We start from the raw sequence: 25,546 nt of genomic DNA on the forward strand, positions 1-25,546 counted from the left end.
TAGAGGAGATGAGTGATATTCAGTAATGGTGCTGGGACATTCCATTTTCCACATGAAAAAATACAGGAGAATGGCTTGAGCCCAGGAGCTCAAGACCAGTCTGGGCAACACAGGGAGACCCCTATCTTTACCAAAAAATTAAAAACTTAGCTGGGTGTGGTGGTGCATACCTGTGGTCCCAGCTACTGGGGCGGCTGAGATGGGAGGATCACTTGAGCCTGGGTGACAGAGTGAGACCCTGTCTCAAGAAAAGAAAAAAAAGAGAAGAAAAAAATATATAAATAAAATGTATATACCATCTAGATTTGTGTAAGTACACTCTATGATGCTCACACAATGACAAAATTGCCTAAATAATGCATTCATCAGAAAGTATCCTGACATTAAGGGATGCATGACTGTACTTGCTATGACTCATTTTTGACAGTTGAGGAATCTGAAGCCCCAAGGAGGTCTAGAAACATTGCCAGAATTGCAAAGCTAGTAAATCGTGAGTTCAGTATTCCCAATCCAGCCGTCTGGGTCTGGCACCCACACTCTTCACTACAGCTCACACTGCCTCAGTAATGTATCGTCAGAGCTGTCCTGCTCTGGGATGGCAAACCAGGAGTCAGGGCAGCAGTGAAGGGCACAGCTACTTTGTTTGGCCTGCTAGACAAGCTCTCATGTTTTCACATTACCCTTTAAAACCTCACAGTTACCCTGTGAAGTTATAGATGAGCAAATAGCAATACAGATAAGACTCAAAAAGAGCCAAGAGCAGACAGAAGACACAGAAAGCGGATTAGAGGTTGCCTAGGGCCACAGAGTTGAAAGAAAATGGGGAGTGACTGGTAATGCATACTTGGGGTGATGAAAATGTTTTTTTGTTTTGTTTTGGGGATAGAGTCTCCCTCTGTCGCCCAGGCTGGAGTACGGTGGCACAATCTTGGCTCACTGCAACCCCCGCCTCCCAGGTTCAAGCGATTCTCATGACTCAGCCTCCCGAGTAGTTGAGATTACAGGTGTGCGCCACCATGCCCAACTAATTTTTTGTATTTTTAGTAGAGACAGGGTTTCACCATGTTGGTCAGGCTGGTCTTGAACTCCTAACCTCGAATGATCCACCAGCCTCGGCCTCCCAAAGTGCTAGGATTACAGGAGTGAGCCACTGGGCCCAGCCTGAAAATGTTTTAAAATTAATGATAGTGGCTGAGTGCTGTGGCTCACACCTGTAATCCAGCACTTTGGGAGGGCAAGGCAGGTGGATCACCTGAAGTCAAGAGTTGGAGACCAGCCTGGCCAACATGGTGAAACCCTGCCTCTACCAAAAATACAAAAATTAGCTAGGCATGGTGGCGGGCACTTGTAATCCCAGCTACTCTGGAGGCTGAGGCCAGAGAATCGCTTGAACCTGAGAGGTGGAGGTTGCAGTGAGCCAAGATCATGTCACTGCACTCCAGTCTGGGTGACAGAGTGAGACTCCGTCTCAAAAAATAAAAATAAAAAATAAACTAAAATTAATGATGGTGATGGTTGCACAACTGCGAATACACTGAAAAAGCACTGAATTGTACACTAAATGGGTGAATTGTATGTTAAGTGAATTACAGCCACACACCACATAAGGACATTTTGGTCAGTGACAGACTGCATATACCACGGTGGTCCCATAAGATTATAATAACATATTTTCACTGTACCTTTTCTGTTTAGAAATGTTTAGCCACACAAATACTTACCATTGTGTTACAATTGCCTACAGTATTCAGTGCAGTAACATGCTTTACAGCTTTGTAGCCTAGGAGCAATAGGCTATACTATATAGCCTAATTGTGTGGTAGGCTATACCAGTAAGCTTGTGCACATACACTTCATAGTGATCACGCAGTGATGAAATCACCTAATGATGCATTTCTCAGATGGTCTCCCCATTGTTAAGCAATGCATAACTGTAAATCTCAATAAAGCTGCGTAGGTTTTGTTGTATTTTTGTTTTTTAAAAAGGGAAAAAGCGGGCTGGGTGTGGTGGCTCATGCCTGTAATCCTAGCACTTTGGGAGGCCGAGGCAGGCAGATCACAAGGTCAGGAGTTCAAGACCAGCTTGACCAACATGGTGAAACCCCGTCTCTACTAAAAATACAAAAATTAGCCGGGCATGGTGGCACATGCCTGTAATTCCAGCTACTCAGGAGGTTGAGGCAGCAGAATCGCTTGAACCTGGGAGGCAGAGGTTGCAGTGAGCCAAGATTATGCCACTGCACTCCAGCCTGGGTGACAGAGCAAAAAAAAAAAAAAAAAGAAACTGGCAGGGTGGTACCTGTAACCAAATTTGAGGCCGAGGCTGGGGATAAAAAGAAAAGAAAAGGGAAAAAAAACACATGGAAGCAAGTGGCATAGGTTGAATTTCAATAAGTTTCAGATCAAAAACTTTGGAACTATTGTTGCTTCTTTTTATCTCCCCTCTCATCTCTGATTATCAGCAGACAAAATAAATCTAAGGCATGTTCCCACTTCTCTGTCCCCACCGCCTGGTCCAAGCTGCCCTCTCTCATCTGCATTACCTTTGCGGCCCCACTGCACCACCCTCACCCCATCCCCGCGTCCCCAAGCCCCCTGCCGCTCCAAGCAGTCTCCTCACTTCCCCTTCTGCTCCCTACAGTTTGTCTCCACCAAGCAGCCAGAGGGATCCTTTGAGAGCATTCCTGTCAGATCATTTCCCTCTTTTGCTCAGAAGTGTCCAATGGCTCAAAAATAAAATTCACTTACAACTTGGCCTCTGCCCACCTTCCTAACCTACTGCCCACTAAGCACACTTGTCCCCTTCCTGTCTCTAAATGCACTCCCACCTCCTTTGCACTCTTTTTTCTTTTTTTTTTTTGAGACGGAGTCTTACTCTGTTGCCCAGGCTGGAGTGTAATGGCGCAATCTCAGCTCACTGCAACCTCCACCTCCTAGGTTCAAATAATTCTCCTGCCTCAGCCTCCTGAGTAGCTGTGATTACAGGTGCATGTCACCATGCCCGGCTAATTGTTGTATTTTTAGTAGAGACAGGGTTTCACCATGTTGGCCAGGCTGGTCTCGAACTCCTGACCTCAGGTGATCCGCCTGCCTCAGCCTCTCAAAGTCCTGGGATTTCAGGTGTGAGCCACCATGCCCAGCCACACTCTGACTCTTATTTCCTAGAATATTCTGCCTCCAGGTACCAGACACACAGCTTGGTCCCTGATTTCACTCAGGGCTCTGCTCAAATGTACATCTCATCACTCCAGAGATGCTTTCCCTGCCCTCCCAATCCAGCTCAGCCACACCCCAGCTCTTTACTTTCTGACCTGCCTGGTTTTACTTCAGAGCACTTCTGACCACCATTAGACACAGCATGTTTGTCCTTTGACAACCATCTGCCTCCACTATTAGGATGTGACATTCCTTAGGGCAGGAGCTGCCTTCTGTATCCCTAGGATCTAGAAGAATGCCTAGTACTAAGATGCTCAAAGAATGAATAAATGAATCTGATGCCAAAGTCCTGGCTCCTCACTGTCCCTGGAATAATCTAGCAGAGGGTGATCATTGCATTAACAAAGCCCCTTATGGAAATCTGTGACGCCTCCTTTGTGCTGTATCTGTGCCACTGCTCACCTTAAATTTACTTATTTGTGAATGGCCAGAATTTCCTCCAGACTGAGAGTTCTGGAAGGGCAGGGTTCATGGCTGCTGTAGCCCATGACATAGAGTCTTGAACAGCATAGGTTATTTAATCTTTTGTTGACTGAACAGAAAAACAAATCCCCAAACCAATGGCAGAAGTTTAATTTCTCTGCTGCCAAATGCAGAATAGGGGCCACCTTCCAGCCCACTGCCCTGAAAAAAGACTAGGCCCCATTCCTAGGGAACTAAGACCTTGGAGTCAAGCTCAAGTGCTCCTTAGAATTCCTTGGGTAGTGAGCTGTGCCAGGGAAAGCTCCTGGCAGAATGCAATTTGCCAACTAAGCCCAGAAAGCTGTGTGAACAGCAGGCAAACTTGAAGTAGACACTTAGTGAAATTGCTTTCTGTTATCTCAAAAAGAAATAATAGCATGCCAGGCTGGCTTAAGGGGAAAATACTCGAGTGTGTAAATAGGGCTGCGCTTCACTCCCCTGGTCTCTAAAACACACAAAAGCCTCCAAGGGCTCCCCCTCTAACTTGAGCCATGGAGTCGAGACCCTCCCAGCCCCGTTCTCCATCCCCATTCCATCACTCCAGGCACATCAGATTCCCCAGCCACCAGGAACTCTCCTTGCATTTATTCATGTTGTCCCCTTTGTCTGGCATGCTTGTCCTTCCTTCCTCTGTCACCCAGGCTGGAGTGCAGTGGTGCAATCGTAACTCACTGCACCCTTGACCTCCTAGGCTCAAATAAGCCTCCAACCTCAACCTTCTGAGTAGCTGGGACTACAGGTTCATGCCACTATGCCTGACAAATTAAAAAATTTCTTTTGTGGCCGGACGCGGTGGCTCACGCCTGTAATTTGGGAGGCTGAGGCAGGCAGATCATGAGGTCAGGAGATCGAGACCATCCTGGTTAACACTGTGAAACCCCATCTCTACTAAAAATATAAAAAATTAGCTGGGCACGGTGGCACCAGCCTATAGTCCCAGCTACTGGGGAGGCTGAGGCAGGACAATTGCTTGAACCTGAGAGGCGGAGATGGGGAAAACCACAACGAATGGCTGGGGAAGGCTTCTCTGAGGAGGTGACATTCAACTGGTTCCTGATGGATGAGTAGGAGTTAGCCAAGCAAAGAATGAGGAGAAAATGTTTCAGGCAGAAGGCATATGGCATGTGTGAAGGTGTGAAGGTGCCAGGCAGGAAAGCACATGGCATAACCCAGGAACCAAATGGAGGCCTGTGTGGCTCCGGCCTCAGAGGACTAGGAGGGCTGTGTGAGGAGAGGAGGCAGGCCTCCTATGCAGCAAGTACTCTGAATTGCCATCCTTGTGTTTCTGTCTCCCCTCTCCTCAGAAGGGCCATGGTACATCTACTCCCCTCCCTATCTCCAGTGCAGGGCAAGGCACCTGGTGCATAGAGGGCACTCAACAAGTGCCTATGGGCTACACCGTCCCCAGATATGCAGTGAGCCATCGCTCCCTCTGCCCATTCCTCCACCCCAACAGCAAGTCCCCAGTTGGCACGCCTAACTGAAGCACCCAGGGACCAGTTAACCACAAGACTAGTGAAAGAAATGGAGGATGAAACAGGAGCAGCTGCAAGAGCTACAGTTACGTCCTTGACAAATGCCACCGACAACCCAGTTAGCAGATGCGACCACCAAATGGTCCTTGGAGACCAGAATCTCAGGGTAAGCTTCAATCAGATGGTAACTCTAATATAAGAGGGCCTGCCAAAATCACAGCCCCCAAGACTTAAATCATCAGTTTGAAGTTCAAAATACAGTTTCCAAAATTCAGTAGTCTGTTGATTAAAATTTTAAAAATCCAAAAGATAAAAACAAAGCTGAGTTTGTAGGAATTTCCAAGTTGCCAGGTGCTCTGGTCTGTCCTGTATTTCCCCTGATGAATTAGCCTCTGGCCCAACCAAGAATTCTGTCATTTTCTTTGCTTTTTTTTTTTTTTTTTTTTTTAAAGATGGATGGATGGAGTTTCACTCTTGTTGCCCAGGCTGGAGTGCAATGGAGCAATCTCGGCTCACTGCAACCTCTGCCTCCTGGGTTCAAGCGATTCTCCTGCCTCAGCCTCCTGAGTAGCTGGGATTACAGGGATGTTCCACCACGCCTGGCTAATTTTGTATTTTTAGTAGAGACGGGGATTCTCCATGTTGGTCGGGCTGGTCTCGAACTCCTGACCTCAGGTGATCCGCCCACCTCGGCCTCCCAAAGTGCTGGGAGTACAGGCGTGAGCCACCGCGCCCAGGAAATTCTGTCATTTTCAAGAACACACTCACAGTTCTTCAAATCCTACTTTGAACTCTTGCTTTCTGGGTAATGGAGTCTGAACTATTCTAAACTAGTAATTATTGAGGCTAAACCAAGCTGTTTTTTTTTTTTTTTTTTGAGACGGAGTCTCGCTCTGTCCCCCAGGTTGGAGTGCAGTGGCGTGATCTCAGCTCACTGCAAGCTCCGCCTCCTGGGTTCACGCCATTCTCCTGCCTCAGCCTCCCGAGTAGCTGAGACTACAGGCGCCCGCCAACACGCCTGGCTAATTTTTTGTATTTTTAGTAGAAACGGGGTTTCAACCATGTTAGCCAAGATGGTCTCGATCTCCTGACCTCGTGATCCGCCCATCTCGGCCTCCCAAAGTGCTGGGATTACAGGCGTGAGCCACCGCGCCCGGCCCAAGCTGTTTCTTAACTCTTTTTGGAAGGATGGGGAGTAAACAGACATTCCACATAGTTTGAAAGCGTCTTATGAAGAAACACAATTATGAAACGTTTGCCCGAGTCGCACAGGCCACTGTCCCCTTTGTGCTCTTTACATTTTTCGTTGGTATCTTTAAAGTCCTAGACTGTAATCTTTTCTACAGTTCTCCATGCTACCCTCTAGTGAGGGTAAAAAGGGACTGCAGATACCTTCTTGTGAAATTTGAGTCTGTTCTGCAAAACCCTCGCAAACACTGTTCCCCTATCCCTTCACAAATGCCCTTCCCTCCTCCTTGCCCAGCGAACTCCTGTCCTCTAGATCTCACTGTAACTGTCATTTCTTCAAAGAGCCCTTTCCTACTTTACCCACCCCATCTAAATTAGGTCTCCACTCTCCTTTTATAATATTCTATTATATTGGCCACACAGGGTGGCTCACGCGTATAATTCCAGCAGTTTGGGAAGCTGAGGCAGGAGGATCACTTGAGCCCATAAGTTCAAGACCATCCTGGGCAAAATTACAAAATCCTATCTCTATAAAAAATTTTTAAAAATTAGTCAGGTGTGGTGGTTCGCACCTTGGTCCCAGTTACTTGGGGGACTGAGGCAGGAGGATCGTTTGAGCCCAGGAGGTCGAGGCTACAGTGAGCCATGATCACACCACTGTACTTCAGCCTGGGTGACACAGCGAGACCTCGTCTCAAAAACAAAAACAAAAACAAAAACCTATTAAATAACTTCATGACATTTGACACAATTCATAATCATATATTTGTGTGCATTTGGTTAATTTAACATTTACCCATCCTCCATCCCCATTAAAGTGCAAGTTCCATGTGGGCAGGTTCCTGGTGTTATGTCTATGTATCTAGTGCCTAGAATAGCTTGACACATAGTAGGTACTCAATACACATTACTAAACGGTTAACAGCTTTTCTTTAGGATTTTCTAAAGATGGTATGTCCGATACTGACTTCCAGTTTCTCAGGACACAAAGTGTTCATGGTATCTTCTAAACATAGTGCCTTATCACAGCAATAACCACATTTTTTTCATGTTTGCCCTATCCCCTACTGTACTTGCTGCTTTAAATGTATCGCCGATCCTCAAAATGGCCCTTCAAAGTGGGGATAATCACTCCACTTTACAGACAAAGGCCCCAAAGTTCAGAGAGGTCAATTAAATTCCTCCTAGTCATATGGCTAGTAAGCGGTGGCAATACTAGAATTCAAACCCAGCTTGGAGTCCAGGGTCTGTGCTCCTTCCACCCAGTCCCACTTCTCAACTAAAGGGCACAACCCTCCAGGGTCACTCCAGCAGGCCCACGAGCATGGAAATCCAAAAGACAATGTGTGGCCCATTTTTCGTATCTTCTTTTCCTGATGGCAAACAACATAAAATACTTTTGTGTTAAAAAAGGCACAGACCAGCCTGGGCAACATAGAGAGACCCCATTTCTACAAAAAATAAAAAATTAGCCAGGTATAGTGGTGCACACCTGTAATCTTGGCTGAGGTGGGAAGATCACTTGAACCTGTGAGGCTGAAGCTGCAGGAACCGTGATCACGCCACTGCATTCCAGCCAGGGCAACAGAGTGATGCCCTGTCTCAAAAAAAAAAGGCACATATATTTTAAAGTATGATGTATAATAGTAAGTTTAAAATAATTTTTAAAACAAAACACAAAAGTTAAAAGAAATTTCATGCCTGTTGCCCAGGCCAGTCTCAGGAACCTCCATGGAAAAACATGAAAAACACTTATTTGTCACTCTATCCTTCTTCATTTTATGTCCTTTTCCTTGTTGCTATATTATTTATTTTTTTTTTATTTACTTATTTATTTTTGAGACAAGAGTCTCGCTCCATTGCCCAGGCTGAAGTGCAGTGGTGCAATCTTGGCCTACTGCAATCTCGGCCTCAAGCAATTCTCCTGCCTCAGTCTCCCGAGTTGCTGGGATGACAGGTGCGCACCACCACGCCTGACTAATTTTTTGTATTTTTAGTACAAACAGGGTTTCACCATGTTGGCCAGGCTGGTCTCCAACTCCTGACCTGAAGTGATCCACCTGGCTCAGCTTCCCAAAGTGCTGGGATTATAGGCGTGAGCCACTGCGCCCTGCCCCTTGTTGCTATATTAAATAATGCCAGCATCCCAACTCAATCTTCATTTTCCCACTCCCACCCAATTAAAATGTTTATTGAAAATGGGAGTGTGTCAGCCACAGGCATGTCATTTTCAAAAGCCTTAGTCATTTATGAGGACATCTTTTTGTAGGTACAATAAATCTGATTGATTTTTATTACACATCTTAGTTTAGAATCACTTTTACATTCCTAGACAAAGAGATGATACAAATAAATATCAGTTGTAAAACTTAGAGCCCCAAGTATTGATTGGCGTATTCTTTGTCTAAAGGTAGCCAAAGAGAAGGTCAAGATCAGTAATAACTTCAAGGAGCCATAAAGCCCACTGCCTCCTGCCTGCCCCAGGATCACTCCTTTCATAAATAACCCCAGAAGCATTTCATTCAGGAAACAAGGGCAGGCAGAAAGGTAACAGATTTCCGAACAGTACAAAACAAAGCCTTGCGTGACAGACAATCACCAGGCCCACTATTCTTAGCCAGTTCCCTCAGAGCATTTTTAGTATGGCTTTTAGAGTATATTAACAGCCCCATTTTCGTCCACTGATGGGGTTCAGATGGTCTGAGGTGCTGTCTCCAGTACGCCTCAACCTCAAGTGGGAAATGTGAGGCAGAACTGATATCCACGTTAACAGGGAATCGACACTTCTCAGAAACTTGGCAACGATTCTACATTCAGTGAGGGAGGACTTGTCAGAGTCAGACAGGAAAAGCAGAGAGCGGCCCACGCCCCAGTTGCAGCACTCTGGTGCCCTTGGTCATGGAGGTGTGGGTGGAGCAATTCAAGCAGCATGCAGGCATTAGACGGGAAATAATCCAGCGTTAGGTCAGTCTTAAGAAAGTGCTTCATGCCTATGATTTGTGACCTTGGGTTCTGAATCCAGGGGTCTGAGAGACATGTGACTTGTAAATATGAAGCCAGATACATTCTCCAGATCAGAGTAAAAGGGGGTCTATTGGGGGTTGCATACACAGTCTCAAACTCCTTCTCCTGATGGTCATCTTAGATCCTGTTAGACTTGCTTTCTGGCTTTGCTAGCTGCTGCCGGCATGAAGGCCCTCAGATGGCTCAGAACATTCTAGGTATGACTTAGAGACATGAAAACCTGGTCCCTCAGTGGGCTTGGTAGGTCCTCTACATATTTGGCTCAATGCAGAACCCAAAACAGCAGCTTTCTGGTGGCAGCATGACATTCTACAATCTGCTCTACTCAAATATTTATCGGATCCATTTTGAGAGAAGAAAAGCACCAGAGACTGCTTGGAAAGGGACAGCTTCATTTCCAAATGAGTCTTCTTTTGTTTCCACAGACCACCACATGAACACAGCTGAGTACAAGGCATGCCTGTCAACTTGTCTGTCTTCTCTTAGAAAAGTTCTATGTGTCACTTAACCACCCTTCGTCAGAAGAGTCACCTCGAGATACCAGTATTAACATATAGGGTTATATGCAGTTTTCTTTTTCTTTTTCTTTTTTTTTTTTTTTTTTTTTTTTGAGGCGGAGTCTCACTCTGTCGCCCAGGCTGGAGTGCAGTGGTGTGATCTCGACTCACTGCAACCTCCGCCTCCCAGGTTCAAGTGATTCTCATGCCTCAGCCTCCCGAGTAGCTAGGATTAGAGGCATGCACCACCACATCTGGCAAATTTTTGTATTTTTAGTACAGATGGGGTTTCACCATGTTGGCCAGGCTAGTCTTGAAGTCCTAACCTCGGGTGATCCACCCAACTCGGCCTCCCAAAGTGCTAGGATTACAGGCATGAGTCACCATACCCGGCCGGTTATCTACAGTTTTCAATTCTCAGATTTGCTACATGAATATTTTTAGCCTACAGAATTCAGATTAGCTTTGAGGAAATGTGGTGTGAGAGACATGTGTAACCAGCAGACAACCAGCTTAGGCTACCCACCTTAGCGTTTTGTTCTTATTCAAACAGGCAAAATCTTAGTAAATAAGAAAGAAGTAAAGTTTGATCTCTAGAAAAGATGAGGGAAGGCTGAAAAGGGCCCTGGGTTCAGAAAGAAGGGTTACTAAAAAGGAGATAAGCCGCTGGACAACAGATCTCCATTTTGCAGAATGCTAAGACATTGCACTTAGTACCTCCTGTTTCCCATGGGTTCTGATCCAGAAATGTGCCCTGGGAACTGAGCAGCTGAGTTAAAATTTAACTCAAGGCCCACCTGAGTCGCCACCTTCCTGAGGCACCGTGCCAGCAAGGTGCACCAGTGTGGCAGACCTGGAGACTCACTGTCCCCTCAGGCTTGGCTCATGGACTCAGACACCCACATGGGAGTGCTTCCAGCCTGGATTAGTCATTCAATGGGCCTTTAATACAGACAAAAGGCAACAACCGCACATTAGTGTATTTCTAAAATTGGGCAAGTTCTTGGTCTCTGTCTCTCTTACAGACACACATGGACACATTCACAGAACACAGGCACCATTGTGCTCTCACACCCACACACACTCATGAGCTTCTCTTGGGGGAAAATGAGTAATATTCACCTAATGACCAACATAAAATGAAGCTCTGAATCTCAATAATACAAGGAACTAAAACTTACAAACCAAACTAGTAATATGTAAATGGGAATTCTGAACTCTCCTTTGAGCCTATTCAATCACGCAGCTATTCTTCACCAGCATCTCAGGCTCTGCCTGGAGGGAGCCACAGTTCTAGGATTCGGTGAATTCTCTGCCGAAGGCAGGCAGGATTCCTTTGCTTCCATCTGTTACGTCTTCCCTACCCACTGCACTGAGTCTCATGTCTCCATCTCTGCATCTGCCTAGCTACTCTTCTGCTCTCTATACCAATATGGAACAAAACGGGGAATTCAAAAGTGCCACAATACAGCTCCTTCCCTCAACTCCAGTCTCATCAGAGAAGGCAAAGCTAGCCTCCTTTCTCCCACAAAACAGGCCCACTGCAGAGCATGCTCTGGAGGCAGAGGATGGGCCCACACAAGGATGTTCAGAGTACGCGTGCATGGGAAAAGATGGTGACAAATGAAGAGTAAAGTGACATGGTGTATGGATATGGCACCAGCTTACAGACTTAGGTCTTTGACAGGATGGTCATGGTTTTGAGGTTTTAAAGAAGCTATTTCCCTAAACACTCCGAGGAGGCAAAGGGAATGTTATTTCTATTGCTCCCAACATTGAATCCTTCAGAAGCAGAAATTGGAAGAGATTTCCTCACTCAGCAGGTCCCAAAGGCAGATCCACTTCTTACTGAGGTGCATGGAAGCAAGACTGCTGATGGTGACCACCTGGGGCCTGGATCCAAATGTGATTTCTCATTTCTCCCTACAAGAACAGGCACCTATTCAAGTTCTAGGGTTTTCACTTTTCAACCTCACTGTCATTTTATCCCGAGGCTCCAAAGATGGGGTCCTGCTAAGGTGACTCCTGATTCTGCCCTATTGTTCAACAAGAAGGGAGCCCCATGTAAAGAACAGGCTAGAAAAGGAGAGAGGAGAGAAAGGGAGGGCAGGCGAAGGGGGAGAAGAAGGCAAGGGGGAAGGAAGCAAGGTCACTGGTCATTCTCTTGCTTTCCACTTGGACTATCGCACTTTACCTTACCCATGCATTTCTGAGATGCTAATTAAAAGATGTTTCCCAGAGGGGCTGAGTGCCAGATTAGGAACAGCACGTTCAACCAGATTGAGTTGGTTGATCTGCAAAGAGGCCATCGCTTCTCCTCAGGGGAATGGTTCTGAGTTTGGGCCGAATCCTCTCTGCAGCTTTTTGCTAGTCTCTTCTCTCAGAAGGCAAATGCTGTTTCCGCCCTGGGAGAGGAGAAGCTGGCTTTACTTTGGAACCAGCCCCCGAGACTGTGGATAAAGCTGAGATGCAGGGGTTCCTGAGGAAGAGGAGGAGGATCCCGACTTCCTTCCACTTTTAGGCCTGCAAAAGTCAAACACATGTTTATATTACATGTCCCCATCTCTGTCCCTGACACATCAGATGTCATTAACATTTCTAACATTTCATTTCAGGCCATTCTTCAATGGCCTGAAAACGACGATAAGTTCAACTGTAAAACCACTAGACTGGCACAGCCTGAACCTTTGGGCATGGCGAAAATGGCCTCAGAACAGAGGTGTGGAACCTGAGAGAAGGAGACTCTGATGCTTAGCAATTGTTCTTCCTTTAAAACCAAAGCTTGACTGTACTGTCCTTTCCTGATTGATAAAAAAAAAATTAAGTTTGCAGGTAGAATTTCTTCCATTTTGGTTTTCCACCCAATTGTTTTCCTACAACTTTTAATCCAGAATGTAATAAGACAGAATTACTACTTTTGCACCAAATGGGTGAGGTAAACTTAGCATGGAGGCCCAGAGCCTGGGTTGTGGATCTGGATTGACCTGTTTCTGAATTCTCGCTTTGGCCCTTACTTGCTGGGTTTCCTTGGAGATGGCTACTTTCTCAAATTCTCTAAGTTTCAGTTTTCTTGTCTATAAAATGGGACTGATTATAATATTTGCCTTCTAAGTTTTTACAGGAAATCATTAAGATAATGTTTGTAAAGCACTCGTGAGAACTGAAGAACTGACTGCTATTTCACTAGAACACATTCACCTTATAGTAAAGGACTGGGGACATTAGGTATTCTAGTATTCAGTATACCTGGCATAGTGTCTCAACCATAAATATTTGTAGAATAAATAAGTAAACATAGGAGTAATATGGCAACATTTTCTAGTGTGTTCTGCAAAGTATTCCATGATAAACAAGCATTCTTGCTTTGGTTTGTCCTTGTTCAAACATGTTCTGTTTAAACACACATCATCAAAGCCACTCACCTGGCCTTGGATTTCTTATTTGCAGTGCTTTCAAAGGATGACGCATCCACCTGTATCTCATCTTCATCCTGCAGAGCCGCATCCAATGCAGCCTGGACCTTGGGGGCAATGGCTGGACCCTCATAGTCTCTGGTGGTCCGGCTGGGCATGTCCAGCTCTAACAGCACAATGTTTTCTGCCTGCAGAAGCACAGCCACCACCAGCTAGGTTAGCTTCCAACTGGACACAGGCAGCACAAGCAATCGAGGGCCCCTCCAAGAACACAAGTGCAAATTGCTTGTTATTCAGAGCCTATCAAGAAAGAGCCTGCCTAAAAGAAGTGATGCCGTTTTACAGTGCCTAACCCCACCTAATTTTTTGCTTTTGCTTTCTTTCTTTTAAATAACTCAAAGCCAGGAAGAATGGCACCCAAAGAGCTAACTAACCGTAATCTTCTGTTTGGCTCTGGCTGCCAAGAGAGACTCAGAAACATTTAAAAATATTTCAAGTGAAAATCTTTCACTATAAAAATAATACAAGTTCCCTATTGATAGTTATAAAATACAGATGAGCAAAAACAAAAAAAAATTGAGTGTGCTTCCACCAACCAGAGAAAAAAGTTTACATTTCAATATATTTTATACCAAATTTTATATCATATATATACTTCTGGTATAAATTACTCTATTACTTAATATGTTGTGTATCCTAGTTCAGCCACTTGCCCCACTACCTGACCTTTAAGCAACAGGACTGACTGCATAGAGAAGATGGGGAAACTTAATTAGAGAAAGCAGTCAAGTGCTGAGTACAATGCCCAGCACACAGCAAGTGCTCAGCTGGGCACGGTCATCCCAGTGCTTTGGGAGGCCAAGGCAGGAAGATCACTTGAGCCGAGGAGTCTGAGGATACAGTGAGCTATGACTGTGCTACAGCACTCCAGCTTGGGTGACATAGTGAGATCCTGCCTCGAAAAAAAAAAAAAAAGAAAAGAAAAGGCCAGTGCGGTGGTTCACGCCTGTAATCCCAGCACTTTGGGAGGCTAAGGTGGGTGGATCACCTGAGGTCAGGCGTTCGAGAGCAGCCTGGCCAACATGGTGAAACCCCGTCTCTACTAAAAATACAAAAATTAGCTGAGCATGTTAGCACATGCCTGTAATCCCAGCACTCTGGGAGGCCGAGGTGGGTGGATCACCTGAGGTCAGGCATTCAAGACCAGCCTGGCCAACATGGTGAAACCCCATCTCTACTAAAAATACAAAAATTAGCTGGGTGTCATGGCGTGTGCCTGTAGTCTCAGCTACTAGGGAGGCTGAAGCACCAGAATTGCTTGAACCCAGGAGACAGGGGTTGCAGTGAGCAGAGATCGCGCCACTGCACTCCAGCCTGGGTGACAGAGCGAGACTCCATCTCAAAACAAATAAATTAATTAATTTAATTTAATTAAAAAGTAGAGGCTCTCATAGCAGAGCTTCTATTTTTCTATTTTGGGGTCATTAACTAGTCCTCAATGATGTCCCTTTAAATGACTACATGACTGACACACATTTTGTGAGATGAAAGTGCCTGAAGTTCTTTACGACAGGTCCATCTCTTGTCACTACACATCTGTGTTCTCTCCAGTCTTCCCACAGAGCCATTTTGAAGCTGATTGTTAATATTTACTGGCCATGACAGACAGGATGTTTGTACTCTCTTTCTCTAGTACTGACTTTTTTTTTTTTTTTGAGATGGAGTGTCGCTCTGCGACTCGGCTGGAGTGCAGTGGCACGATCTTGGCTCACTGCAACCCCCGCCTCCTGCCTCCTGGGTTCAAGCGATTCTCCTGCCTCAGCCTCCTGAGTAGCTGGGATTACAGGTGCCTGCCACCATACCCGGCTAATTTTTGTGTTTTTAGTTTTTGTTTTTTTGTTTTTTTTTTGAGACGGAGTCTTGCCCTGTCGCCCAGGCTGGAGTGCAGTGGCATGATCTCGGCTCACTGCAAGCTCCGCCCACTGGGTTCACGCCATTCTCCTGCCTCAGCCTCCCAAGTAGCTGGGATTACAGGTGGCTGCCACCATACCTGGCTAATTTTTGTGGTTTTAGTAGAGATGGGGTTTCACCACGTTGGCCAGGCTGGTCTCGAACTCCTGACCTCAGGTGATCCACCCACCTCAGGCTCCCAAAGCGCTGGGATTACAGGCATCAGCCACTGTGTCTGGCCTATTAGTTATTATTTTTATTATATTTACTTATTTATTTTTTGAAACAGGGTCTCACTCTGTCACCCAGGCTAGAGTGCTGTGGCATGATCTTGGCTCAATGCAGCCTCTGCCTTCTGGGCTCAGGTAATCCTCCCACCTCAGCCTGCCAAGTAGCTGGGACTACAGGCACACACCACCACACCTGGCTAATTTTTGTATTTTTAGTAGAGTTAGGGTTTCGCCACATTGCCCAGGCTGGTCTCAAACTCCTGGGAATCAACCAATCTGCCCACCTCAGACTCTCAAACCGCTGGGATTACAGGTGTGAGCTACTGTGCTCGGCTTATTTATTTATTATTTGTTATAATTGTTATTGGTATAAATGTCTTCAAGTACCTCTGGAAAGAAGGTAGGAACTCCGAGTGGAATAGTATCTAAGGGCTTACACAAATCTAGACTCCAAAAGAGACAGGAGAAAAACCCAAGAAGGATCTTCTCACCCTGTATCGGGCCTCTGGACGAATCATCATGGACATTCTTGCGTGCTGGCTCAATGGTCTCTTATATCCCACGGCTGAGACTGGCCGCTTCATCATCTGCTGGTTCCTGGAAATGAACTGCAGTGTTAAAGCCGTGGCTGGAGTCCTGTGGAACCAGCACTCGGAAGACTCTGACAGAACCTGAAGCAAGTAACTGCCTGGACTGCAGGCTGACGTAAGTGGGATGGGAAATACTTCTGTTTTCTGCTTGAGTTGCTTTCTGATTCAGAGCATCATGCATCTTTTAAGCCAGAAGAGATTTTTAATCATCACTCAGTTCTTAGACAGCATTCACAAAGCATAGCTGTCAACATCCCCCACCTCTGCATCCCTGCCAGGTGTCTCCCATCTTTCCAGCAGCACCCAGACTTAGTGTGAGAATCCTTCTCAACACTGTGGGTCAGAATGACACACAAAGATAACAGCTCTGAATTGCCCCTCATGTGACCTAGCATACTTCACTTCACAGCTGGAGAAACAGAAATGAAGGAACTTTGGAAAGGTCACTTGCTCACTCACTACCGACAAAGTCTCCCAATTCCTAAAACCACACTCATCATCAAACTTTTACCTGGTGGATCTACGGCAACTACAAAATCAGAAATGCAGTGGGTTTTGAGTTTAAATAAGCCAAACTGTGTTCTTATCAAACCCCTTTGTTGACCAGAGGGGGCTTGTTATCAACATTCTTTTCCTCCCTCATACTTGAAGATAAAGTTAATAGTGACTTACTCCAGTCTGGTTATAGGATGTAGTTTCCAATGATCTTCCTCTTCATCAAAGAAGGCTCTATTCATAATTTTACTTTTTTCTTCCAGAGGGATAAAGTTTTCTATAATAAGATGCCTGTAAGAGCACACATAACAGGTGAAAACAGATACAGAATACATATGAAGTGTCAACTATCTGGTCTCATGCATGGTGAGTAATTAGGTAAGAGTCAAGGCACATAGCAAACATTTACTCAGCAAGTACTATGGGCCTAACATCATACAAAGAGCTGAGATACAGACACAAATGATATCTGGTTCCTGCCTGAAACAAAGGGTAATGGTGCAGCCCTGTTAGGTATAATAGGTACTGACAGTGGTCTGTCTTAGAAATATGGAGAGGTCACTTCTGCCTGGGAAGGGGCAGGATGTGAACGGGCTCAAGAAGGAGGTGATGCCTGGGCTATATTGGAGTGAACACTTGCTACCTGAAGAATCTTTTAGAGGGCCACTGGTGCTGCTAACTAAGGTCATTAACTTCCAAAATGCCAAAAACAGAAGAAATTAAACTGCCTTACTCCAATCCCATGGCTTGTTGTCCAAGCTGGAAAATTTCCCATTCTAACTGACCAGGATAAAAAGCAGGACTGAGTGGATTTCAGCCCCTGAGAGCACTGAGAATGAAGATCATTCCTACTAACAGTCTCTGTCTGACAAGTGCCCAGGAAACACATCAAACAAGGAAACTGGAACCCACTGGTGGTGTCTCTCTATGGTGATGACTGTCTCCCATTACATCTCTGCCTTTACTCTTCTAAAGCCTCAGGACAAAACAATGCCAAAAGGAAATGAACATGGAAGGGACACAAAGCAAACAGCACAGAGGTATAGGGTACTGTGAGAAACAGGCTGACTCATTGTTTACTCAAAAGATATAAAAAGAGATACAGGCCAGGCACGGTGGCTCATGCCTGTAATCCTGGCACTTTGGGAGGCCTGAGGTCAGGAGTTCGAGACCAGCCTGGCCAACATGGGGAAACGCTGTTTCTATTAAAAATATAAAAATTAGCTGGGTGTGGTTGACCTGTACCTGTAATCCCAGCTACTTGGAAGGCTGAAGCATGAAATTCACTTGAACCCGGGAGGCAGAGGTTGCAATGAGCCAAGATCACGCCACTGCACTCCAATCTGGGTGACAGAGCAATACTCTGTCTCAAAAAACAACAACAACAAAAAGAAAATGTAAAAAACATAATCACCCACAATTTCACTATTCAGAGATAACTATTATTATTATGTTGGTATATTTTGTCCTGATCTTTTTCTAGATGTATATACCTGCAAAGAGGACTGACTGACACACACATTTAATTAATTAATTAGCTTTTCTGGAGACAGAGTCTCGCTTTGTTGCCTAGGCTGGAGTAAAGTGGCCCAATCTCAGCCCACTGCAACCTTCGTCTCCCAGGTTCAAGCGATTCTCGTGCCTCAGCCCCCGGAGTAGCTGAGACTACAGGCACATGCCTCCATGCCTGGCTAATTTTTTTGTATTTTTAGTAGAGAAAGGGTTTCACCATGTTGCCCAGGCTGGTCTTGAACTCCTGAGCTCAGGCAATTTGCCCACCTCAGCCTCCAAAAGTGCTGGGATTATAGGCGTGAGCCATCACACCTTGCCTACATTTAATTTTAAGGGCTCTTTTCCAAATTTAAAACTTGGTCATTAAAATAATCCCTTTGAAAAGTTCTTCTTTGGCCAGGCATGGTCATTTTGTAACCCCACTAATGAAATACTGGATCCAGACAAAGATCATCTGTTGGCTGAAACTATTAGCTCCACATTTCTCAGGCCAGGCTGCACATTAATGTTACCTACAGAGTTTTGAAAAATATCTTGCCCAGACCTCATGAGAGACCAAGAGTTCTCAAAGTGCATTCACCAAACCAGCAGAAGCAATACCTGGAACCTACTAGAAATGAAAATTCTCAAGTCCTGCCCCAGCCTTTCTGAATCAGACTCTGGGTGTGATACCCAGCAATCTGTGTTTAACAATCCCTTCAGGTAATTCTGATGCCTGCTAAAGTTTAAGGACTACTGCCCTAGACCAGTTAAGTCAGAATCTCTGAGGTGGGGCTCAGATATCACTAATTTTTAAAACTTCTCAGTTTGTAGCCAAGGTTGGGAACCCATGCTTCAGAGATAGCTTTCAGTTAAAGCTAAATAAAGGGGATAGAGATACAAGTCAATTGACACCATGAAGAAAGAGACCAACAAATCCAGAACGTGGTATATTTCTTCTTTTTTTTTTTCTTTTGAGTTGGTGTCTCACTCGGTCACCCAGACTGGAGTGCAGTGGCATAATCTTGGCTCACTGCAGCCTTGAACTCCTGGGCTCAAACAATCCTCCTGCCTCAGCTTCCCAAGTAGCTGGAACTATAGGCACATGCCACCACTCCCACCTACAATGTGGGATATTTCTACAGGCTATCTGACTCAGTCTTTTCAATAAGTCAACTATGAAAAATATGCATATATATATTTTTGAGATGGAGTTTCGCTCTTGTTGCCCCGGCTGGAGTGCAGTGGCACAATCTTGGCTCACTGCAACCTCCGCCTTCCAGGTTCAAGAAATTTTCCTGCCTCAGCCTCCCGAGTAGTTGAGATTACAGGTGCCCGCCACCACACCCAGCTAATTAGTAGAGATGGGGGTTTCACCATCTTGGCCAGGCCGGTCTTGAACTCCTGACCTCATGATCCACCTGCCTCAGCCTCCCAAAGTGCTGGGATTACAGGTATGAGCCACCATGCTCGGCTGAAAAATATTTTTTAAAATAAAAAGAATTGGCTGGGCGTGGTGGCTCACTACTGGAGTAGTCCCAGCTACTTGGGAGGCCGAGGCAGGAGAATCACTTGAACTCGGGAGGCGGAGTTTGCAGTGAGCCGAGACCGCGCCACTGCACTCCAGTCTGGCGACAGAGTGAGACTTTGTCTCAAATAAATAAATAAATAAAATAAAAAATAAAAAGAATCGCCTCAGATTAAAATAAGTCTAAGAGACTTAATAACTAAATGTAACATGTAGTCCTAATATGTAGATCCTAATACCAGCAAACCAAGAAAATCTGAATGTGGATTGGGTACTAGAAAATAACTAAGAAACTTAATTTTTTTAGGTGTAAAAATATCATTGTGTAGACAAAAATCAATTATATATATATATATATAAATAAATAAATATATATATATACATATATAATTTTTTTTTGAGATGGATTCTCGCTCTGTCGCCCAGGCTGGAGTGCAATGGCGCGATCTCGGCTCACTGCAACCTCTGCCTCCAGGTTCAAACGATTCTCTTGCCTCAACCTCCCAAGTAGCTGGAATTATAGGCACCCGCCACCATGCCTGGCTAATTTCTGTATTTTTGTAGAGACAGGGTTTCACCATGTTGGCCGGGCTGGTCTCAAACTCCTGACTTCAGGTGATCCGTCCACCTTGGCCTCCCAAAGTGCTGGGATTACAGGTGTGAGCCACCATGCCCAGCTGGTATTTTTATATACTAGTAATTGATATTCCAAAAATAAAATTAAGAATACAATGTCATATACCATAGCACCCAAAAAACCCTTAGGTATAAATTTAACACAAGTGCAAGACTTATACACTGAAAACTACAAAACATTCTTGAGAAAAATTAAAGAAATAATAAATAAATGGAAAGCCATCTCATGTTCATGGATCTGAATACTTAATACTGTTAAGATGACAATATTGCCCAAATTGATCTACAGATTCAATGCAATCAATATCAAAATCCCAGCTAGCTTTGTTTGCAGAAATTGACAAGCTGACCTTAAAATGTAGAGGCATACCTCAGAGATAGTGTGGGTTTGGTTCCAGACTACTGCAATAAGGTAAGTATCACAATAAAGCAAGTAACACAATTTTTTGGTTTCCCAGTGCATATAAAAGTTATGCTTACACTATACTGTAGTCTATTAAATGTATAATACCATTTTGTCTAAAAAAAGTATAGACTTTAAAAATACTTTATTGCTAATAAATGCTTACACAGAGACATGAAGTGAGCATATGCTGTTGAAAAAATGGTGCCAACAGACTTGCTCTATGCAGGGTTTCCACAAACCTTCAATTTGTAGAAAATGTAGTATCTGTGGGCCGGGTGCGGTGGCTCACGCTTGTAATCCCAGCACTCTGGGAGGCCGAGGCGGGCGGATCACGAGGTCAGGAGATCGAGACCATGGTGAAACCCCATCTCTACTAAAAATACAAAAAAATTAGCCAGGCGTGGTGGCGGGCACCTGTAGTCCCAGCTGCTCGGAGAGGCTGAGGCGGGAGAATGGCGTGAACCCGGGAGGCGGAGCTTGCTGTGAGCCGAGATTGCGCCACTGCACTCCAGCCTGGGCGACAGAGCGAGACTCCGTCTCAAAAAAAAAAAAAAAGAAAATGTAGTATCTGTGAATTATAACAAAGCAGAGTGCAGTGAAACAAAGTATGCTTGAATATGGAAATGCAAGGGACCCTGAACAGTCAAAACACTCTTGAAAAAGAACAAGGTTGGAGGACTCACACTTCCTGATTTCAAAACTTACTACAAAGCAATAGTAATTAAAACAGAATGGTACTAGCATGAGGATAGATATATAAACCAATGGAACCGTATTGAAAGTCCACGCTTAATTACGGTCAACTGACTTTTTTTTTTTTTTTTTTGAGACAGAGTCTTGCTCTGTTGCCCAGGCTGGAGTGCAGTTGCATGATCTCAGCTCACTGCAACCTCCACCTCCCGGGTTCAAGGGATTCCTCTGCCTCAGCCTCCTGAGTAGCTGGGACTACAGGTGTGCGCCATCACACCTGGCTAATTTTTGTATTTCTAGTAGAGACAGGGTTTCACCATATTGGCCAGGGTGATCTCGAACTCTGGACCTCAGGTGATCCGCCCACCTCGGCCTCCCAAATGCTGGGATTACAGGCATGAGCCACAGCGCCTGGCCCTGACTTTCAATAAGTATGCCAAGACAATGAAATGGGAGAGAAGAGCCCTTTCAACAAATGGTGCTGGAACAACTAGATATCTGCATCCAAAACACTGCACTTGAAACCCTACCTCACACCATACACAGAAATTAACTCAAATGGATCATAGACCTAAATGTAAGACCTAACACTATAAGCCTCTTAGAGGATCTGAGAGAATGAAACATGCGTCCACAAAAAAAACTTGAATATGAATGTTCACAGAAGCATTATTCATAACACCCAAAAGTAGAAATAATCCAAATGTCCATCAAATAATGAACGGATAAATAAAATGTGGTATATTTATACAACAGAATATTATTTGGCCATAAAAAATGAATAAAGTATTGATACATGCTACAATATGGAAGACTGTTGAAAACATTATACTGGCCTTGGCAACACAGCAAGACCCATCCTTATGAAAAGATTTTTAAAAAGTAGCCAGGTGTGCTAGCATGCAATTGAAGTCCTAGCAACTCAGGAGGCTCAAGCAGGAAGATTACTTGAACCCAAGAGGTCGAGGCTGTGAGCTATGATGGCACCACTGCACTCCAGTCTGATTGACAGAGGAAGGCCTTATCTCTAAAAAAAAAAAAAAAACGAACAAAACACACACACGCACACACACACACACACACGAAGAAAGCAGTCACAAAAGGCCACATTATTCCAACATTATTTCATTTATAAACTTATATGAAAGGTCCAGAAAAGGCAAATCTAGATACAATAACAAAAGTAAAATAAACAAAACACAATTAAATTGGGCTATATCATAATGGAAATCTTTTGTGCTATAAGTAATACCATCAAGAAAGTTTAAAAACAACTCAGAATAACAGAAAGTATCTTCAAATCATGAATCTCCTGAGGAAGTGGTATTCATAATATATTAATATAAAGAACTCTTAAAACTCAGCGGGGCACAGTAGCTCATGCCTCTAATCCCAGCATTTTGGGAGGCTGAGGCGGGTGGATCACCTGAGGTCAGGAGTTCCAGACCAGCCTGGCCAACATGGTAAAACCTCGTCTCTACTAAAAATACAAAAATTAGCCGGGCATGGTGGCACATGCCTATAGTCCCAGCGACTCCGGAGGCTGAAGCAGGAGAATCACTTGAACCCAAGAGGCAGAGGCTGCAGTGAGCTAAGATCATGCCATTGCACTCCAGCCTGGGTGACAGACCCAGACTCTGTCTCAAAAAAACAAACAAACAAACAAACAAACAAACAAAAACTCTTACAACTTAATTACTGGCTGGACGTGGTGGCTCATGCCTGTAATCCAAGCACTTTGGGAGGCCAAGGCAGGTGGATCACCTGAGGTTAGGAGTTCAAGACCAGCCTGGGCAACATGGTGACACCCCATCTCTACTAAAAATACAAAAATCAGCCGGGCATGGTGGCGGGTGCCTAGAATCCCAGCTATTCAGGAGGCTGAGGCATGAGAATCGCTTGAACCCAGGAGGCAGAGGTTGCAATGAGTCAAGTTCGCGCCATTGCACTCCAGCCTAGACGACAGAGCGAGACTCCAACTACAAAAAAAAAAAAAAAAAAAAAAACAACTATATATATGTGTGTGAAACAACCCCATTTTAAAATGGTTAAAGGATTTGTATAGATATTTCTCCAAAGACATACAAATGGCCAATAAGCTCGTGAAAGGATGCTCAATATCATTAGTCATCAGGGAAATGCAAATCAAAACCATAATGAAGTACCACTTCACACTCATTAGGATGTCTATGATAAAAGAGACAGGCAATAACAAGTGTCGACAAGGATGTGGAGAGGCCGGGCATGGTGGCTCACACTTGTAATCCCGGCACTTTGGGAGGCTGAGTCAGGCAGATTGCTTGAGCCCAGGAGTTTGAGACCAGCCTGGGCAACATGGTGAAACCCCATCTCTACAAAAAACACAAAAGTTAGCTAAGAGGGGTGACATGCCCCTATAGTCCCAGCTATTCCAGAGGTCGAGGTGGGAGGATCGCTTGAGCCCAGGAGGCGGAGGTTGCAGTGTGCTGAGATCGCACCTCTGCACACCAGCCTGGGTGACAGAACGAGACTGTCTCAAAGAAAAAAAAAAAGATGTGGAGAAATTGGTGGTAGAAATGTAAAATAGTGCAGCCACTGTGGAAAAGTTTGGCATTCTCTCAAAAAGTTAAACACAGAGTTACTATATGACCCAGCAATTCCACTCCTATGAATATATCCCAGAGAAATGAAAACACACATCCATACAAAACCTTATACATGAATGCTTATAGAAGTATTATCCATAGTAGCCAAAGACTAGAAATAATCGGAATGTATATAAACCGAAAAATAAATAAATACATGGCCTATTCATACAGTGCAATATTATTCAGTCATAATAAAGAACAATTGATGTTGGGACTACCACATATCTGTTGATCCATGCTACATCATGGACGATCCTTGAAAACGTCATGCTAAGCAAAAGACGCCAGGCAAAAAGGGCCACACAGTGTGTGATTCCATTTATATGAGATGGCCAGAATAGGCAAAGCCATAGAGACAGGAAGCAGATTAGTGATTACTTAAGGTTGGGAAAGGGGGTAATGAGGAGTGACTACTAATTGGTAGAGTTTCTTTTAGAGGAGAGTAATAAAAATGTTCTAAAATTAGATTGTAGTGGTGGTTTTATAGCCCTATGCATATATACGTTTTTTAAAAAAACACCGATTTGTATACTTTATCATTTTTTAATTTTTTAATTTTTTTTTTTTTTGAGACAAGAATCTCGCTCTGTCGCCCAGACTTGAGTACAGTGGTGTGATCTCAGCTCACTGCAACCTCCGCCTCCCAGGTTCAAGAGATTCTCCTGCCTCAGCCTCCTGAGTAACTAGGATTACAGGTGCCCGCCATCACACCCAGCTAATTTTTGGATTTTTAATAGAGATGGGGTTTCACCATGTTGGCCAGGCTGGTCTTGAACTCCTGGCCTCAGGTGATCCACCTGCCTCGGCCTCCCAAATGCTGGGATTACAGGCATGAGCCACCATGCCCGGCCTGATTTGTAAACTTTAAATATGTGAATTGTATGGTATGTGAAGTATGTCTCAATTAAGCTTTTTTAAAAACAGTATTGTGGGCTGGGTGTGGTGGCTCACACCTATAATCCCAGCACTTTGGGAGGCTGAAACAGGAGGATTGCTTGAGCCTAGGCGTTTGAGATCAGCTTAGGTAACATAGAGAGACCCTATCTCTATCAAATTTTTTTTTAAATTAGCTGGGCATAGTGGCACACACCTGTAGTCCCAGCTACCCGGGAGGCTAAGGTGGGAGGACTATTTGAGCCCACAAGTTACAGGCTGCCGTGAACTGTGATTGTGCCACTGCACTCTGGCCTGGGTGACAGAGCAAGACTGTCTCAAAAAAAAACCACTGTGATCATATATATATAAGTATGTAGGAGTGAGATAACATGAGGTTAAGATTTGCTTTAAAATATTTTTGTGGAAGATAGATGGCAAAAGCTTGTTAATCCTTGAATCTGGGTGATGGGTACTTGGGTATTCATTATACCATTCAGAAAATTGTCACAATAAAAAGTCAAGTTAATAAAATATTCCCTCTTATCATCAGACAGATGTAAGACCAGAATCTTTAAAAGTTTCGAGAAGGTAGGGTTAGAAGGGAACTTGGAGATCACCTGATGAAGTCATTCAGTTAACAGATGGGATCCAGAGATGGAAAGTGACTTTTTCAGGAATGAACAGAAGAAGGGGTGGCAGGAGATGAGCTGGAGAAGGACCTGTCCTCAGGGCTGTTTCTTTTTTTGTGTTTT

The 25,546-nt window shown here is 44.5% G+C and overlaps 1 protein-coding gene across 2 annotated transcripts in view; it reads right to left on the minus strand.

Annotated features, from left to right (window-relative positions):
- Positions 1-25,546, minus strand: part of KIF3B (kinesin family member 3B) — a 71,105-nt gene continuing 45,559 nt past the window's right edge. Inside the window, exons 6-10 of one of the 2 annotated variants that reach the window (XR_009211426.1) lie at positions 16,718-16,831; positions 15,947-16,052; positions 13,285-13,463; positions 12,062-12,385; positions 1-238 (exon numbers count right to left, since the gene is read on the minus strand). Coding sequence is in view for 1 of the 2 variants with exons in the window: in XM_032142211.2 (XP_031998102.1) it covers positions 12,289-12,385; positions 13,285-13,463; positions 15,947-16,052; positions 16,718-16,831 (496 nt within the window). In the remaining variant the exon portion in view is untranslated. Of the gene's footprint in view, positions 239-8,436; positions 12,386-13,284; positions 13,464-15,946; positions 16,053-16,717; positions 16,832-25,546 lie in introns of those variants that run through there. The other variant, XM_032142211.2, reaches the window with a different exon arrangement.

The sequence above is a fragment of the Hylobates moloch genome, unplaced genomic scaffold (assembly GCF_009828535.3).
Source record: "Hylobates moloch isolate HMO894 unplaced genomic scaffold, HMol_V3 SCAFFOLD_21, whole genome shotgun sequence".
In the NCBI taxonomy this organism is placed as follows: domain Eukaryota; kingdom Metazoa; phylum Chordata; class Mammalia; order Primates; family Hylobatidae; genus Hylobates; species Hylobates moloch.